This window comes from Leucopleurus acutus, assembly GCF_964270905.1.
Source record: "Leucopleurus acutus genome assembly, chromosome: 1".
NCBI classification, from domain to species: Eukaryota; Metazoa; Chordata; class Mammalia; order Artiodactyla; family Delphinidae; genus Leucopleurus; species Leucopleurus acutus.
The window spans coordinates 134,076,370-134,095,809 of record NC_139142.1 but is presented as its reverse complement, the minus strand read 5'-3'; the positions used below and the strand labels follow the sequence as shown (position 1 = coordinate 134,095,809).

At 37.2% G+C, this 19,440-nt stretch overlaps 1 protein-coding gene across 2 annotated transcripts in view; it reads left to right on the top strand.

The window, feature by feature from the left end:
* The first annotated feature begins 440 nt into the window (after window positions 1–440).
* Window positions 441–19,440, top strand: part of CLPX (caseinolytic mitochondrial matrix peptidase chaperone subunit X) — a 36,950-nt gene continuing 17,950 nt past the window's right edge. For both annotated transcript variants that reach the window (XM_082849607.1, XM_082849606.1), the window contains exons 1-5: window positions 441–706; window positions 7,918–8,078; window positions 9,736–9,853; window positions 16,013–16,167; window positions 18,347–18,506. In XM_082849607.1, coding sequence (XP_082705733.1) covers window positions 628–706; window positions 7,918–8,078; window positions 9,736–9,853; window positions 16,013–16,167; window positions 18,347–18,506 — 673 coding nt within the window. In that variant the 5' untranslated portion in view covers window positions 441–627. The remainder of the gene's footprint in view (window positions 707–7,917; window positions 8,079–9,735; window positions 9,854–16,012; window positions 16,168–18,346; window positions 18,507–19,440) is intronic.

Below are 19,440 nucleotides of genomic sequence, written 5' to 3'. Positions count from 1 at the left end.
TTATAGAATCGGCCGCTTTCAAGACTCCTCCTGCGACCGGATAAGCCACGGGTCTCACTTTGACCTTCCCAGACACCAGTAGAAAATGACCAGTTTACGGTTACGAGCTGGAACTACAACTCCCGGCATGCATCTCTCCGCTACAATCGCAAACTTTTCAACGCTAGGATAAAGGGACTTTCCGGAAGAATTGTGGGTCGGGACTTGTAGTTCTTCATTTGGTGGGGGCGGGGGTAAATCGGCCTTCTGCCGTAGCGTGCTCATTGGCGCCCAGGTCACCGCCCCCTTCCCCCCGCCTACGTTTGTGTCTCACGCACGCGCCGCTCGTGCCCACGCCCCCCTCCCTAGGCCTAGGACGCAGGCGCGCGCAAGCCCCCCTGGGCCCGATAGGCGGGGAGGGTGCGGGGGGAGGAGAACGTGGAGGGGGGGCATGTTAGGTGTCTATTCAGTAGACGGCAGTGGGGCACGAAGAGTGCGAAGGCATTGCTGCCAGGGGGGTGATATCTGCAGTGGGCCTAGAATCGACAGGAGAGTTCGGAGCCAAGCCAGCGAACCCCGCGAGTAGCAGTCGGCTGCTGAGACCCGGAGGGCGGCAGGGGCCGAAGCCCCAGCCTAGGCCCCGCGGAGATGTCAGGCTGCGGCGCTTGTACTTGCGGCGCCACAGCCGCGCGGCTCATCAGCTCCTCGTTCGCCTCCGCGCCAAGAGGTAACGAAGTAGTCCCGCACCTGAGCTCTTGACCCAGCAGTGGCCTGGCCGGGGGCGGCGGGGACCCCGGGGAGGGCGAGAGGCCTCCCCCACCCCGAGGATGTGAGGAGGTGCTCGGCGCTTCGCCTGGCAACCCCCCCTTTCTCCGTGGCATGGGTCTCTGCCAACCTCTGGAGCAGCTGGTTCTCACATTTGAAGTGAAACCCTCTGGCTCCCCCACCCTCCCGCTTTCAGGCCCTCTGACTTTGGGGCCAGAATGTGGTCGCTTCGCAGAAACCCTGAAAGAGGCACGCAGTGCTCCGTTGGTTAAAAAGTGTCCCCAGACCCCACTCCGCAGGTGACTGCCGCCTCCCCTGGCTGCGGCTCCTCTTCCGGAGCCCGGCCGGGTTCCCCTTGGGCCTGTCGTGGGCCGCGGGAAGGGCCTGGATGAGGAGCCGCCACTGTTGGGGTCCCCCCCGGGGCCGCGGGGCGCCGAGCGGGCCGTCCCGGGCGCAGGCCGCGCGGGGGCCGCGGTGTCACAGTCGTTGTGCGGCCGCTCACACCGGGACGTAAAGCTGACTCGCACTACTTTTCGGGGGCCGCAGTAAAGCGCCCGAAGAGATGGAAATTCCCACAGAAATTGTTTTTGAAGGGCTTAGGTGTCTCAGGGAGTCAGTCGTTTGCCGGATTTCCTAACTTGACAGCCCCAAGTAGTTTTTTAAGGGTGGCGCTTGTTTACCTGTCCTTTCTGTTTATCAGGAGCTGTGAAAGAGTGGCAACCCCAGCCAAGAGATTCCGGAAAAGAAACCATTTTTCTCTTCCCTAAATCTATGAATAGCAGACAAAGAGTCTAGATCCTGTTATAATCACTAACTTCTAGACAGATTCGTTTTGTTTTGGATTATCAGCTTATGATTTTTGGATTAGAAAAAAACAGCTCCCTTTTCCGAATGTTTAGCTTCATTGTAAAATTCTTACAGTTTACTAAATATTTATTTTCCGACAGTTTATTTCACAGAGGGATTCAATGAGGTTGTGTGGGCAGAAGCATTTTGTAAAATGGTACATAAATGTGAAGGAGTGAATTTAGTCCCAGGACATTGTTAATCCTGAACAAGTAGACATCCCTATTCCAGGAATATGAGTTGCAAACACTCGAAAGTGGCAGATATTTAAATTCATTTATTTGACAAATTTGTTGAGGGCCTGCTATGTGTCAGGCCCTGCTTTGGTGCTGGAGATGGAAGGGTGAATAAGTCCTCATCTTCGAGTTTAGAGGAATAGACAAAGAATAATATTGTTTCTGGGCCTGTATAAGGTATGTGTTCTCCTTGGGCAGGGAAGGCTTCTTTGACAACATTCTTTGTCTCTATCAATTGTCCCTGAAAACTATGAGTTAATAGGAAGTGTGCAGCTATTTGTTTATTTTTCTTTTCAAAACAACATCTTTCAAAATTAAATCTATCATTAGGTAAATCAGCAAAAACTAATGACTTATTTAGGAATTATCTATTTGTTTCTCAGTTAATACAAGTTTACTAGAGGTTTTCAGAAATACCAAACTATAATTTTCACTGTAAAGGAGTAAATTAAATCTAAAATATGGGACATTACCCAATATCATTATAGAATTTAATATTTTTATATGACAATGAAACAGCAAATGGATTTACATAAAATGTTTGTTTTCCATGGTAGAAACTCTAAAAGTATACATAAGTCTACAAAAATATAAAGATGTATTTTTTTAAGGCCTGAAAAACCTTGAAGAGGGTTATTTTTATTTAGAATTCTTGGAAAGAGGAAGAGAGGTGAAAGATAGAAAAATCACAATTGAACTTTAGCTAGTTTATTATTCTTATGTACAGAGTTAAGAATTTCAGCAACATAATTTAAACAAATAAAAAGTTTCATCAATATAGTCTTCTAACAGGAAATTAGAAGATGAAGCCTAAAATAGAGGCCTTGAGAAATAAAGACACAGGCTTCTACCACCACAGAGAACACACCTTATTCATGTCGGCAAATAAAACTTAGCATTTCCTGATTCTAGTAATAAAAATGGATTCATGAATTAAGAATAAAAGGGGAGATTTCAGAGCTCCTCTGAAGTACAGTGCTATTTTCTATTTCTATTGGTTTATCTGTCATGTTAGACTTTAAAAATTTTAAACGGTAGTTTGAAAAATTAATTTGATAAATTGTCATACTAGACACTGGATCTGTTTTCTTTTCCTGTTGGGCTATGTGTATCCAATTTAATGTGTTTTTCTTCACTATTCTCTTTGAATATGAAACCTATAGTAAAGTAAAATTTTAAAATATTTTTTCTACTTGAATTGCTGGTGTTTTCAATATTGATGTATATTTTTTCAAATGTACTTTGCATATATAACAGTTTGCATTCTAAATATATGCATTCAGAAATGTTTGATTCCATTTAAAAAATTCTGAGTGACAGTACTTGGTTTGAATTTGGCTGTGAGAATTGTGTGCTCCTGTGTAACTCCCTTGATTTCTGGATGCTTTCTGTTCTTGTCCATTGAAAGGGTATCACCTCATGAGGGTGTAAATGAAGATTTGAAGATGCTCAAACATGTTGGTGGGCATCCATAATTTTTTTTAGCTAGATTTTAATTCCCTCTCTCTCTCTCTCTCGCCCCCTCTCGTAGTTAAATCCAATACAAATTAATATGACAAAGTGAGTAAATGATAGAGCATCTTTATTTCTAGAATAGCACACTATTTCCTAATCAACATTTCTCTTTTCTTGGGCATGTTCATCTTCAGACCAGCAGACTAGTAGCTTTAGTGAAAACCTATCAAACGTTTTTAAACTTGAGGAAAGCTATCATAGGAGTGATGTTATTTTTCTTTATTAAGAAGTATTCAGTATTCCTGAAGTAATAACTTGGGCATAAAATAAAAATTTGAGATTATTAAAAGCAATAAGCATCTACTAAGTTGCCAGCATTGTTTGCGAGTTTTTGTTGAAGTTTGTTTCCAATTTGTGTTGGAGGTTAGAGGACTGGTGTTCAAGAGAGCATTTAACTTAATTTGCCATTTCATCAGTTGTTATACACTTAAAATATTGTCACTACAAATATAGTTTTAAATTTTAATTAGTTCTTTTGCTCTATTTCTAAAATGCAAATTAAAGATCGGTTAATCTTTTAAGCTGAATCATTTGTATGTTTTTGGAGAATGCTTAGTTCAAGATTGAATATAGGAAGTCAAGTATTTAGAAATTGAATAAATTACCCTCCAAGTTCTTAATAGCCCTAAAATCATTGTACCTTATTCTAATATATATTTAAAAAAAAAAACTGCTCTGAAACTCAAAGCTTTATCCTTATGACAGAAGTTTTGTAAGGGGTTTAACTTGACTGTCTTCTGTCATTGCTGCCAAGTACTCTTTCGAAATATACTTCCCATAAATACTTCCCTTTTTGGCTTTTAGGGGTTTTTCACCTGGGTTCACAGGCTTCCAAAGGGCCCAGGGATAGAATTCAGAGATTCTTTGAACTTTATTTTCACTAATCTGAGTGAAATATAGCATTTCCTTCAATTACGAATGTAGGCAGCAAACCACAGTAGTATTAGCAATACCTGTGGATTTGTCACCAATCAAACACAGATATTTTCATATTACATTACATTACTGGTATTTCAAAATATTGTTTATACTTTCCACTACTTTGAAATCATGGTAGTTACATTAAAAGCTGTTAGATCTTATTTAATTTTGTTAGTTAAGAAGAATATTTTTAAAGAGAAAAACAAATACCGTATGCTAACACGTATATATGGAATCTAAAAAAAAAAAGTGGTCATGAAGAACCTAGGGGCAAGACGGGAATAAAGACACAGACCTACTAGGGAATGGACTTGAGGATATGGGGAGGGGGAAGGGTAAGCTGGGACAAAGTGAGAGAGTGGCATGGACATATATACACTACCAAATGTAAAATAGATAGCTAGTGGGAAGCAGCCGCACAGCACAGGGAGATCAGCTTGTGCTTTGTGACCACCTAGAGGGGTGGGAGGGAGGGAGACGCAAGAGGGAAGAGATAAGGGGACATATGTATATGTATAACTGATTCACTTTGTTATAAAGCAGAAACTAACACACCATTGTAAAGCAATTATACTCCAATAAAGATGTTAAAAAATATTTTAAAAATATTTTGATAACTACTTGAGGATAATTGGTTTCCTTTGTTATGTATTTTATTCTGTACATTTAAAAACATTCTGAATAGGCTTCACCAGACTGCCAGAGGGCACAAAAAAGGGTTAAAAACTGGTTGGGTTGCTGCAATAATTTCTGTGAGGATTTTATATGATTGGTGAATGACTGATCATTTAAATTGTTTTGTACAGTGGTTTTAAAAAGTGGGGTCCTCAAACCAGCAGTATCAGCATCATCTGGGAACTTGTTAGAAATGCATTCTTGGGTCCCACCTCATACCTTCTGAATCAGAACCAGGGAGAACCCCCTCCAGCCTGTGTTTTAACAAGTTCTCCAGGTGATTCTAATGCATGCCCAAGTTTGAGACCCAGAGGTTTAGTATTTACAGCGTCTTGTTGGTGTAGCCCTTAGATTATATCAGTAGAATATTAAAACAGCTCTCCAGTACCATACCATCAGGGCCAGCAAAGAAATTCTTAAATTTAGATTTTTAAATGATATGAACATGTTTCTCAGATAGTATTTTCTGTGGTGACTGTATGGTTGCATTGGTTTCATATGTTACTTGATAAATTATTTAAGGCGAAGGACACTTTTTCTTTCTATTCAAGTAGATTTTAAAAGGATCATGTTCATAATTTTTATCTCTCTTAAATTCCCAAAGATAATTTCCTTTCAGCTTATTTTCTAATAATAGTAGATATTGTAAATTGTTAAATACTATTTTAAAAGATGTATTGTAAGTGGGAAATAATACACTCTATCTGATACTTCAGGGCTCTTTTGTTCTAAACATCCAAGTACAAATAGCCTCACATAAAGCTTGTTACAATTGTAGTTTTCTTTGTGAATACATCATAAAGGTTCAATAAAAAAGTTACCCTTGTTACATAGATTATAATAAATTACTGTATTATGCTACCTTTCATATTAACTTATAATGGATGTTTTCAAGCACACACAAAATAGAACACTGAACCCCAAAATTCCTGTCACCCAGCGTCAAGGTGCATTCAACTTTCTGCATTCTTGATTTCATCTATCCCTCTCCTCCATGACTTTTTCTAGACTTGCTTTTTAGATTGACATAGTCTTTAAATCATATTATGTCCTTGGAAAAACATTAATGTTTAGCTTAAATTTCATAAACTACCTTAGATCTCATTCTAATGAGAGAGTAATAGCTAACATAATTTACTGCAAAAAATGGAAATGTTAACAGAGAAAATTTGAAATGTCTTTTGAAGATGTTTCTTAGAAGGAAAACATCAAATGTAGTTGGTTTTTTTTTTTTCCTTATTAATAGTCAAGCTTAATAGTGTTAAGCAAAATTTTACACTCTGGGTTAGGGACTGGGATGTCATAATCCTTTTTTGGTGTTCTTTGTGAATTTATATAGAAATGAGAAAATTTGTTTCCTCTTACTTGCATCTTTCCTGAGTAGTTTGGTGGGTTCATTTTTGTACTTCGTGGAACTGGAGATGGCCTATGGTGATAAGTAAAGAAACTAGTTCTAACAGTAAAGAAACTAGTTCTAACAGTGTACAAAATTGTGTTGGAAAATGGGAGTCGTTAAAAAAACAGTTATATAATTAAGCAATTGGTTTTGAATTGTTTGATGTACATAATTTTTTTTTTTGCGGTACGCGGGCCTCTCACTGTTGTGGCTTCTCCCTTTGGGGAGCACAGGCTTCGGACGTGCAGGCTCAGCGACCATGGCTCACGGGCCCAGCCGCTCCGCGGCATGTGGGATCTTCCCAGACCAGGGCACAAACCCGCGTCCCCTGCATCGGCAGGCGGACTCTCAACCACTGCGCCACCAGGGAAGCCCTACATAATTTTAAACCAGTTTTTGCATTTGGATACAATATATACATGTGTACATGATCTTTTAAAAGCCCTAACAGGTGTGGGAATGAAAATTTAAGTCCTGAGTTGTGAATTTTGCAGGGAATAAAATGAGGGAGGGAAAATCAGTTTCTTAAATTTATCTAAGTGTTAACCCCTTGGTTGTTTATTACCTCCTAATAGCACTCTGCTGGGAAACTTCCTTTTTGGGGATTCATTAATGTACATTATAGCTTATGCAAGATTCTGAATAGCTCTAGTGTACTGAAGTCTATGGAATTTTGTTTAACCTATTGTATGACCATTCAGTTTTCTTGTGTAGGGAACAGTCTTTTAAAGACCAGCTTGGGAAATGCTGCCTTATGGGAGTATGGCTCTTTTGCCATTGACTATAATTTATTCGGAGGCCTGTTTCATATTTATATGGAAAAAAGCAGGAGTCAGCAAACAGTGGCCCCATGGAACAAATCCAGCCACACCCATGTGTTTACATATTGTTTAAACTTGCTTTCATGTTACAGGGAGAATTAATGAGATTGAGACTACATATATGGCCCACAAAGCTGAAAATACTATCCTCGTCTTTTACAGAAAAAGTTTGCCAAATAAGTCAGTGATTAACCTATGTCTTTTTTAAGAATTAACTTCAAATATGGCAAAAGGTTAAAATGTTTGAAAGCTGGATGGTGGTTACACAATATTTTTTTATTGAAATATATTTCTCTTTTCTATAGGATGGAAATATTTTATTAAAACATGATTTAATGAATAGCACATAACTTTTAAAAGAACATTTGAAATTTGTTGCCATTGTTGCAGATATTACCCCCATATAACCAAAGAGACAGATGAGTTCATGTCAATTGTTTATTCTCATTGGTAGAAATAATATAAGAAGTATAAGAATATAGGACATAAATGGCCTTTTTCCCCTACAGGTGAGGCAGATGTTGAACTGCTTATTTTTCACACTTTGAAAGAGCCATTCATTGTTATGACCTGGGTGGTCTTTCCTTACTTCCAAAGCACAGGTCGGGCCAGTTTTTGAAGATGGTGTCACCGGTTTGTACTACTGCTGTGAAGACTATAGCTTTTTCAACCTCCTTTATGCTTGAGGGATTTTTGTCCCCAGGGGACTTATTGAAGGTGTGTTAATATTTGATGTGTAGACTAAATTTCATTGTATTTTCAGGTATTTCTTGTGGTCGCATTCATATACCAGTTTTAGGAAGGCTTGGGACCTTTGAAACTCAGCTTCTACGAAGAGCTCCTTTTAGAGCCTTTACAGAAACACCAGCATACTTTGCTTCAAAAGATGGGATGAGTAAAGATGGCTCTGGAGATGGAAATAAGGTATTTTATCTTTATTGGCATCTATACACATACTTGAGTTCCCTCATTTAAACAATTAAATATAATACTACTACTCTGTATTTCATTGGTTTGTATGTTTTCTGTAGGAAATGTGAAATATATAAAATGATCTGAAGAATTTTACATATTTAAAAAAAAATAAATTTATTTACTTATTTATTTTTTGGCTGCATTGCGTCTTTGTTGCTGCGCGTGGGCTTTCTCTGGTTGCAGCAAGTGGGGGCTACTTTTGTTTGCGGTGCGTGAGCTTCTCACTGCGGTGGCTTCTCTTGTTGCGGAGCACAGGCACTAGTTGTACGGGCTTCAGTAGTTGTGGCTTGTGGGCTCAGTAGTTGGGCTCTAGAGTGCATCCGAACTTGTGGCACACGGGCTTAGTTGCTCCACGGCACGTGGGATCTTCCTGGACCAGGGATTGAACCCGTATCCCCTGCGTTGGCAGGCGGATTCTAACCACTGTGCCACCAGGGAAGTCCCTACATATTTTTATTTTGTGTTATCAGTCTGAGCCATAAAATAGTTTGATAAGCATTGCACTTAGTAAGCAGTAGCTAAAATTTCTAACACCCCAAAGCAGTAAAGAAGCTTCATTAAGGCGTAGAGAACGGACATGTGGACACAGGCAGGGAAGAGGAGGGAGGGACGAATTGGGAGATTAGGATTGACGTATATACACTACTATGCATAAAATAGATAGCTAGTGGGAACATTCTGTAAAGCACAGGAAGCTCAGCTCAGTGTTCTGTGACCACCTAGATGGGTGAGATGGAGGAGGGTGGGAGGGAGGTCCAAGAGGGAGGGGGTATATGTATATATATAGCTGATTCATTTCATTGTACAGCAGAAACTAACACAACATTCTAAAGGAATTATACTCCAATAAAAAAAATAATCTATGTAGTCAGTCTCATGGTTGGTTGGATTGGGAATAACCATCATTTTCTGCTTCCACACAGTTCTTACAACTCATGATAGTATAAACCTTACTTCATCCTCTACCTCAAAATCTTAGATATCTGTATGACTTAATGTTAGGCTACTCTGTAGCTAGCAAGTAGATGATTGGTGATTGTATTAGGTCAGTGAGTTATCATTTTTTTTTTATTATGTGAATTTGACAACACTTGAGTTATTAATATATGTGAGACAAAATGCTAGGTGCTTTCATATCCACACTTAATCCTAACAATGACCCTCTAAAGTAGGTGAAATTATCCCCATTTTAGAGATGATAAAAGTTAGATTCAAGAGAGTTGAGTCACTACTTGCCAAGATAACAACTCCTGATTCAATTTCATTGAAATGTAGTTTTTTACCTATAGTAACTTTTTTTAATTTACTAGTGCTTATTGATTTTTTTCCCGTAGTGTTTATTGATTGTCATTGCAGAAAAGCTATTTATACATGCTGGCACATACCATGTAAAGAAGGAATGCAGTAAATATATGTGTTTACTAGAACTGATTTTATTGTTTTTACACCAGTGATAATAGAGATATAAATTATACTAATAATTCCGTTCTAAAAATTGTAAACGTTATAAGATTACAAACAATATTGTTTATACTTAAGTTACATGGTGGTTGCCTGAAAGTAATAATTGACTCTTTCTTTATTTTTTTTCTTCCACAAACATTAGAAATCAGCAAGTGAGGGAAGCAGTAAGAAGTCAGGCTCTGGGAATTCTGGGAAAGGTGGAAACCAGCTTCGCTGTCCTAAATGTGGCGACTTGTGCACACACGTAGAGACCTTTGTGTGTAAGTATTCTTCTATTGTTCTTCTTTTTCCCTGCCTTTTCTGTAAGTCGTTACTTGCATTATATACATTGTGTAAACATATACATTATAAATACATACATTATATAAACTAGAATTATTTTCTTCCTGAACTTACGTTAGTCTTTTACGTTCACCAGATACTAAAAATCTCCTGGACTAGTAATGCTTTGCACTGTGGTACAAGGTAATTTAAGAAAACTCTTTGCTTCTTTTTTTTTTTTCCTCTCTTTTTTTTTTTTTGCCGTACATGGGCCTCTCACTGTTGTGGCCTCTCCCGCTCTGGGCACGCAGGCTCAGCGGCCATGGCTCACGGGCCCAGCCGCTCTGCGGCATGTGGGATCCTCCTGGACTGGGGCACGAACCCATGTCCCCTGCATCGGCAGGCAGACTCTCAACCACTGCGCCACCAGGGAAGCCCTCTTTGCTTCTTTATTTTGCTTACATGTGTTTATTTTAAATTTGGATTTTGTGGGTTTTCATGTATGTAACCGTTAAGCTGTAGAAGAAGCAAGGCTTATTTATTCTGTATTTGTTCTTCAGATACCTATTAAGCATCTCATATAGCTGGAGATTGTCAGTTATTCAAATATTAAGGTATTTTCCCTTTCTGAGTACTTACCAGAGGTGCTAAGTCCTCAGTTCTAGGAAGTGTCTGATAATTATTAGTGATTCAGACACTAAGAGAAGGAAGACATCAATAGTCCTATTTTTGCTGTTAGTGTCAGTAACTATTTCTGAAATGCAGAGATGCTACTGCTGATATTTTATTTAATGAATCAGATAAATCATTTCCTACATGATTAGAGTTGATGGTAATGACTCAAGAGTAAATTACTTTGCACTACCATGGTACCTACTATACTATCCAATTGTGAAAAGATTGACGGTCAGGCTTGGCAGAAGTTTCAGTTTCTGATGATTAACTAGAGAGGATTCTCTATATTCTAACTCAGATATTGAGACTTCAGTTACATTTTCACATCTGTCATTAATATTAATTGGCCACTATATGAAAATGTATTACATGTAGCATATCTTTACAATTTTGGAAAGACCTTTAAAGTGGTACCATTCTATATGAGGTTCTCTTTGTGGCTTTGCCTAGTAAGAGATCAAAGAGAAGAATCAGTATGAATGAAAATTAATTTGGATTGCAACATAAAATGAAAGTGGTAGAATTGGATGATATAACTTCTAAATAACATTTACTTTTAACACATTGGTGTCATATAGTAAAATTCCAAAATGTCTGAGGATTGCTCAATTCATACTGGCAGTGTCATATTACATGTTTTAATCAAGAAAATTTCCATTTTTTTCCCCAAAGAAAGATTTCAACCTTTATAGACCTATAATTCTACTCTAAAAATGATTTCCTAGAATAGAAAAGGAAAGAAACTAACATTTAATAAATGTCAGTATGTATAATTTTATTCTCACAATCTTATTTTTGTCAAAACAGGGAATATCCTCATTTTTATAAATGAAGTAGCTAAAATTAAGTTTAAGTAATTCATCCAAGGTTATAGAGCAGTGAAGATATCTTATTCAGAAATTCCTTTCCTATTCAGAAGTTCCTGTCCTTTGTACCAACTGGAATTCTTTAGGGATAAACTAGCTCCTCTTGAGATTAAATTTTTCTTTTTATACAGTGTTTTCATAACTTTCCAGGTTGTATTAATCACTGAAGGTGATTGTTAATGTACAGATTCCCACCTTCCCTAGAGATTATCTAGATAAAAAACACTATACTTTAGTGTTACCTAATCAACTCAAGGCTGTTTCGTTTGGGAATTATAATTAGGGAGGGAGATGTGGGAGTAGAGAATATGGAAGAAAAGAATAAAACAAGAGTACATTCTTACAAAGCATCTGTTGAGTCAGACACTGTTAGGCCCAGGAAATACACAGATGAGCATGACACTGTCCCTTTCCTCTGGAGCTGTACTGCATAGAAGAAAGAAGCCCCAACAGTGAGGCCCTCTTCCTTGGTTTTGCTGGCCCATAATAAAAGTCTCTCCAGAATGTATCCCTTTTAAATGCTGAGGATCTTCTGTGTCTACTCACTGAAAATTGGATCATCCTGGTTCTAAAGAATGTTGTTTGAACGTGGGTTATTCATTTTGTTTGAATCTGCATTTATTAGTTATTAGTTCATAAACATCTTTTTATGTGCTTTTTGTTTGTTTTTATTCTTTTATGTGCTTTTTAGTCACTTGTAATTCTTTTGTGAATGGCCTGTTTAAGTGTCTACTTTTTTTGTCCTTTTAAATTATTTTTAATTACCTGAGGAATACATATGTATATCTCCCTTTGTAGAAAAAAAGTAGAGCATTATAGATAATGCTAAAGATATATTTCTGTAATATGTCTTCATTGAACACACAACTTTTAAAAAGCATAAATGGTTTCATATTGTTCATGTTTCTGCAAATTGTTTTTTTTCCCAACTCAGCAGTGTTTTGAGAGCTTTGTGTGTTAATACATACAAGTTCTTTCTTTTAAATTTTAATTTTTTATTGAGCTATTATTCACATACCATACAATTCACCCTTTTAAAGTATACATTTCAGGAATTTTTAGTATATCCATGAAGTTGTACAGTCATCACCAGTATCTAATTCCTGAATATTTATATCACCCCCAAAAGAAACCCCATAACCCTTAGCAGTCACTTTCCACCCCTTCCCCTCCCAGCCTTGGCAACCATTAACCTACTTGTGGTCTCTATGGATATGTCTATTCTGGATATTTCATATAAATAAGATTATACATTATGTGACTTTTTATATCTGGCTTTTTTTACTTAGCATGTTTTCACGGTTGATCAGTGTTGTATTATGTATCAGTACTTCATTGCTTTTTATGGCTGAATAGTATTTCCATTGTTTATCCATTCATCAGTTGATGGATATTTGAGAGTTGTTTCTGCTTGTTGGACATTATGAATGAATAATGCTACTGTGAACATTTGTTTACAAGTTTTTGTGTGTACTTATGTTTTTACTTCTCTTGGGTATATGCTTAGGAATGGAATTGCTGGGTGAAATGTTAACTTTGTTTAGCTTTTTAAGGAACTGCTACAGAGGTAGTAGTTTTACAACCATTTTACAACCCCACTAACAATGTGTAAGGGTTCTAATTTCTCTACATCCTCTTCAACATTTATGTCTTTTTTTATTATAGCCATCATAGGGATGGGAAGTGGTATCTCATCATGGTTGTGATCTACATTTCCCTAATGACTAAAGATGTTAAGCATCTTTTCATGTGCTTATTGACCATTTGTATATCTTCTTTGGAGAAAAGACTAAATTTTTTGTCCATTTTTAAGTTGGGTTATCTTTTTATTGTTGAGCTATAAGAGGTCTTTATGTATTTTGAATACTAGACCCTTATCTAGATACGTGATGTGCAAATATTTTTTCTCATTCTATGGGTAGTCCTTTCCTTTTAAATGCTGTATAGCAGGAGTCAGCAAACTTTTACTATAAAGACCAAATATTAAGTGTTTTAGACTTTATGGGCCATATGGTCTCTGTTGTGACTTTTCTTCTTTGCTGTTATAGTGCAGAAGCAACCATAGACAATGTAAAACAGTGAGGATGGCTATGTTCCAATAAAATTTTGTATATGGACACTGAAATTTGAATTTCATATAACTTTCATTGTCATTTTTTTAATGTAGAAACTGTTCTTAGCTCATTGATCTTGCTGTACATATTTCATCTCACAAGTATATTTGTAGTGATTTTTATGTTTTCTTATAGTGGTATTACTCTTGCTTGACTGACTGTAGAAATAAAATGCCATTTTTATAGATACCATTATGAATGTATAGAAAATCATCAGAAATTGAAATAATATCTAAGATTCTTGATTATAATGATATATATTATTTAGTTTTTTCTTGCCCATTTAAAAAATAACTTGTCAGACATGAATAGCATCCCTACTTTTATTTAAGGTAGAGCTTTTAGTTGTTTTTTGTTTGTTTCTGTTTTTTGGTCTTTATTTCTTTTTTATTTTAACTTAAGAGAAAATTGAGATATAATTTCTTTACAGAAAAGGAAAGAAAGTGCATGGATTCTAAATGTACAGTTTGATGGATTTACATATCAAATATTCCCACACCCCAGAAGGCTCCCTCTTGTTCTTTCCTAGTCACTAACCTCTCTTTCCCCAAGGCAACTACTACCTTGACCTCCATCGCTAGAGATTGGTTTTGCCTGTTCTTATACTTCATTTAAACAGAGTCATAGTGCATGTTTTGCTTTTGGGTAGAGCCTTTAGTTTTTATTTTTATGTATATAATACTTTCTGAAGGCTTACTGTAATTACATTTCTCATAGGTTAAGAATAAACTTTCCTGCAGTGGTTTGGAGATTTTATGTTTGACCCTGAAACTTTTTCAAAATCATGAAGAACTTTCATTTAAGCAAATATCCTGAAAAAGGTTTTACTAAGGTAGTCTTTCTTCTGTCGTGGGTATATTATACAAGCATGTTTACTGGAATCAGTATTCTGTTTATAAAGGAATATAGGATACCTGTAGTAATCATTTAAAGGAAGGAGGTTTATTTATCCCCTGATGATTTAACAAAATCAGATTTTGCCCCTTGTTTTTAGGAGTAAAAAAAAATGCATTACAATGCTTGTTTATTTGTTTGTTTTTCTGAAATAGCATTTTGATAAATAAAATCGAATTCTTGAACTTGGGTATATGTTGAACATGTTTCAGTGTAAAACTATTGCAAGTATTCAGGTAGAATTTAAGCAACCCTTCAAACAGTAAGCAGAGAGGAATGTTATTTGTCAGTGTTTCTCTTTCCCTTTCACCTAGTATCTTCAGAGAAATATTTTGTTCTTGTGTTCTCAGGCCAGATTTTTCTGTCACACAGCTTGAACTAGATTAGCGGCTTCTCTGCCCTTTAATCCTTCCCCTGTTTACTGGTGCCTTATCCTAAACTAAAGCCACTGTCTTTCCCGCTGATGGGAGATGGTGATAACGTGTTTGGGCTTGTGTTAATCAAAGGTACTTGGTATAGCTTGATCTTTTTTTTAGGGAAGCACTTACTAGGTGATTGATAAATGGAATACACAAATGACCCCTAATCTAGTTTAAAATTTGGGGCTAGAATTTATCCAGAATGTATTTTTGTTTGGCCTTGTGTTTAAGAACAGACACGTAAGAATTAAATTGGCTGAATTAATAGTTAAATTTATTTTTTAAATGTGGAATTGTCTATTTTTTAAAAATTTAGATTATTTTGTGAAGATTGAGGTGTGCTTGCCAGTGCAGTTTTTCTTGTAATGTATGGATAGGTAGTTATAATATTCCCAAAGGACAGAGATTCCCATGGTTTTAAAAATTCTTTTTACCTGTCTAGTTAGGTTACACAAAGGTAACATAAAAATGTATACCTAGACCTACCAACATGTAACTAATTCCTGTGTACCTTTTGCTCTGTATCTGTTAATAGTCTGTATGGGATTCTCTACCATGCGAGCGGGGGCTACTCTTCGTTGCGGTGTGCAGGCTTCTCATCGCGGTGGCTTCTCTTGTTGCGGAGCATGGGCTGTAGGTGCGCGGCCTTCAGTAGTTGTGGTGTGTGGGCTCAGTAGTTGTGGCTTGCGGGCTTTAGAGTGCAGGCTCAGTAGTTGTGGCACACAGGCTTAATTGCTCCACGGCATGTGGAATCTTCCCGGACCAGGGATCGAACATGTGTTTCCTACATTGGCAGGTGGATTCTTAACCACTACACCACCAGGGAAGTCCCTGACTCCCCGCTTTGACTGCCGAGGGCCCGGGTTCAATCCTTGGTTGGGGAACTAAGATCCTGCAAGCAGTGTGGTGCGGCCAAAAAAAAAAAAACTTTAGCGAATGGAGAAGTCGAAATCATTTCAACTGATCTTTTCTCTAGATGCAGTCTATCACAAAATGAAAGAACCTAGTTAAAGTGAACAAAGTGTAGTTTACTGAACTCATCTTTATCATCTATTTTAGGTATAAACTAGGCTGTTTGTTGTGGCTAGTGGAGTGAACTACAAGCATTTTTGTCAAGTATGTAGGTTTCAATTTCAATGAGTCTTTAAGGTTAAACACTATTTGAATTATTTTTCTCTGTCCTTTTACAGCATCCACCCGCTTTGTGAAGTGTGAAAAATGTCATCATTTTTTTGTTGTGCTATCAGAAGCAGACTCAAAGAAAAGCATAATTAAAGAACCTGAATCAGCAGCAGAAGCTGTAAAATTGGCATTCCAACAGAAACCACCTCCTCCCCCCAAAAAGGTATAGGTCTTAGTTCAGTCTTATAAGCACTTTATCTTGAAAACATTTCATTGCTCCCCTCCCTCCAGTTTATATTGAATCTTAATACTAGTATCTAAACATGTGTTATAAGTTCTTAATATGGACTATACTTGGCTAAATTGTTACTGATATTTGATACTTGAAATTCAGGTATGGAATCCATTGCTGTTTTCCCATGTCATGATTACTGTATTCGTAGCAATGAAATATAGTTGATGATTATTAAAGTAGTGTTAATGCTGAGTTAATCTAAAATGATATCCTTAAAATAGAGCAGCTGGGGATTTATTTTTGTTAGTTTGGGCCCCTAAATAACACCAGCCTGCAATTTTTCCCCCTTAAGTTAATCTACTTTATGGTAAAACAGCCTCGGGCTAACAGTGGAAGCAAGTAATTTTTTCCTGACCAATGTGCCAGGGCTCTCCTGTATAGCACTGTGACTTTTGTGGTGTGGGCTCTTCCTAGGAGTCTCAGATGGATTGTGATTTGGCCATGTGAAACACAGCAGAGTGTACCACCAGCTTCATTGGGTACTTGGCGTACACTTTCTGAGAAGGAGGAGCCCTGCTCTGGGCTGTGTGCCCTCTGTTCTGGCCATATCTCAGATGTTTGCACACTTACATCATTTGTCTCACCCTCTGCTTCGGTTTAGCTTTCTTCTACTGTTTAGGTACCAGTGCATTTGTCTCTGCAAGTGTGCTATGGCAGGTTTAATAAATCATGGGTATAATTTGTGAGGAATGATGATTTTTAAAAACCGTAATAAAATACATATGGCCAACGACTATAGAATTTGTCATGTAAAAATAAATGAAGTAATGGAAAATACAGCTGTTAAGCTTTATGTTCCCCTCTAATTTGTGTAGACTTCAAACATCTGAGTCAAAGTTCTAGAGAATAAAGTTCTAGAAAATAACTATTTTCAGGAGTTAGTGAATATTAACAGTTAATTTCTGTTTCTAAAAGCTGAAATAATTTATCCCAGGTGCTAAGCTCTTGGCAGTATCCAAGTTTCATCTAGAGCTTTAGTTTCTACCAAGAATAAGGCTTTTAGATTGCCATTTAGATAAAAGCATAGCTTTAAAGTTAATATCTAAGAAGAAGCTAAATGTTTATGAGCATTAAAACACATTGATACTGGTGGTATAATGGTCTTTGATTATATAATGCCTATTTTGAAAAGGTTAGTTTTATAATATGTTGTCTTTGTGAAGAATATTATTTATATTATTGAGAGAGGTGTAAAAAGGATTTTTAAAAATGATTTACATTAATGATGATAGCTTTAGACCCATGGTGGCAAGTGTAGGTATTCTAATTGACTTTAATATTAACTTTCAAAAATTAGGATCAGTGACATTGTTTATAGAATAGAAACTGGCATAGCACTAGAAGAGTACAGGGATACTTTGTTAAGCTAGAGAACAAAAGAATTGTGTTTTGTTCCTTTTAAGTTTGGGGCCTCTGAATCATTGCTACATAATGTGTCATGCCCCTTGCAATTTGTTTTGTTTTGTTTTTAAACCTAAAGGGAGCAAACATTCATTCGTTTGTTTATTTATTTATGGCTGTGTTGGGTCTTCGTTGCTGCGCGTGGTGGGCTTTCTCTAGCTGTGGTGAGCGGGGGCTACTCTTCACTGCGGTGCAGGGGCTTCTCATTTATGGTGGCTTCTCTTGTTGCGGAGCATGAGCTCTAGGTGTACGGGCTTCAGTAGTTGCAGTGCGCGGGCTCAGTAGTTGCGGAACGCAGGCTCTAGGGCGTGCGGGCTTCAGTAGTTGTGGTGCACGGGCTTAGTTGCTCCGCGGCATGTGGAATCTTCCTGGACCAGGCATTGAACCCATGTCCCCTGCATTGGTAGGCAGATTCTTAACTATTGCGCCACCAGGGAAGTCGTGGCATTTTGTTTTGGATGAGAATCTTTGTTCAAATTTAAAACTGTAAGTAAATGTGCTCAGTATAGAACTTCCCCGTTGGTCCAGTGGTTAAGACTCCATGCTTCCACTGCAGGGGGCACAGGTTCAATCCCTGGTAGGGGAAGTTCCACGTGCTGCACGCTACAGCCAAAAAAAAAAAAAAAAAGTGTGCTCAGTATGTAACTTTAATGTGCATATCTTGTGATAGCTCATAGTAAGTTGTTCATATCTAATCATTTTTCAGATTTATAACTACCTCGACAAGTATGTTGTTGGCCAGTCATTTGCTAAGAAGGTGCTTTCAGTTGCTGTATACAATCATTATAAGAGAATATATAATAATATCCCAGCTAATGTGAGACAGCAAGCAGAAGTTGAGAAGCAGACATCATTAACTCCTAGAGGTTAGTGTTTTGATAATTGACCAAAATAGAGATTACTGTGCTATAGAGGTAATCCTTATTTGGAACTCTTTGCTTTTGTCTTAAAATACTTTTAGTACACTACAGCATTTTTCAAAATACAGATCACTTCCCATTAGTGGTTCATGAAATCATTTCAGTACATTGCCAACAGCATTTAAAAAAGAGTTAATAAGTGTGAGTAGAAAATACCAGAGTATGTTAACAACTTAAGTGTTGTTTCTTAAAACTTTTGTTCTCAGTTATATGTACATGGGTTCTGGTATACAGATTGAGACATCATTTTTGAATTGTAGACTTGACCACAACTATTTCCCCATGACTGGATCATTGCAGTGCTCTCTGTGTGACTCTTGAGTTCTTCTCTTTTGGGTTCAGGATACAGAATTTCATTTGCCTAAGTCAGAGATATATGGAGATGATAAAGCTTACAGAACATTTTCAGCACTCTTTCCTTTTAGTCCCCAGCTACAGAGTGCAAGGTTCAGGGCAAATTTGTAAGTGATTCAAAGTATAATTCCTATTAATGGTAGATTCTAACGTACCAATATACTGTGTAATGTCAACTTACTGTGGACAATATTGTGTGTGATATTAATAGAATGATTTTATTTAAAAAACTATGGATAGAGTACAGTGTAAATATTTTAAGGTCTTTTGTGTGCGTGTGGTTTTTTTTTGGCCAGGGAGCTGTAATTTCTGATTTGTCCTACAGTGTATCATTTTACATTCTTTTAGTTATCATTTTATAATTTTAGGGAGTTCTGCTAAATACTTTCAGTATTAAATTACTTTTAGTAGCTACTAAATATATGACTGATTGGCTTAATGAAGACAGTTGTTCACTGGTTGAGCTTACTGCAAAATAGTCATGTAGTAGGATCAGTTACTTTTTTAGAAAGTATAAATCATAGTA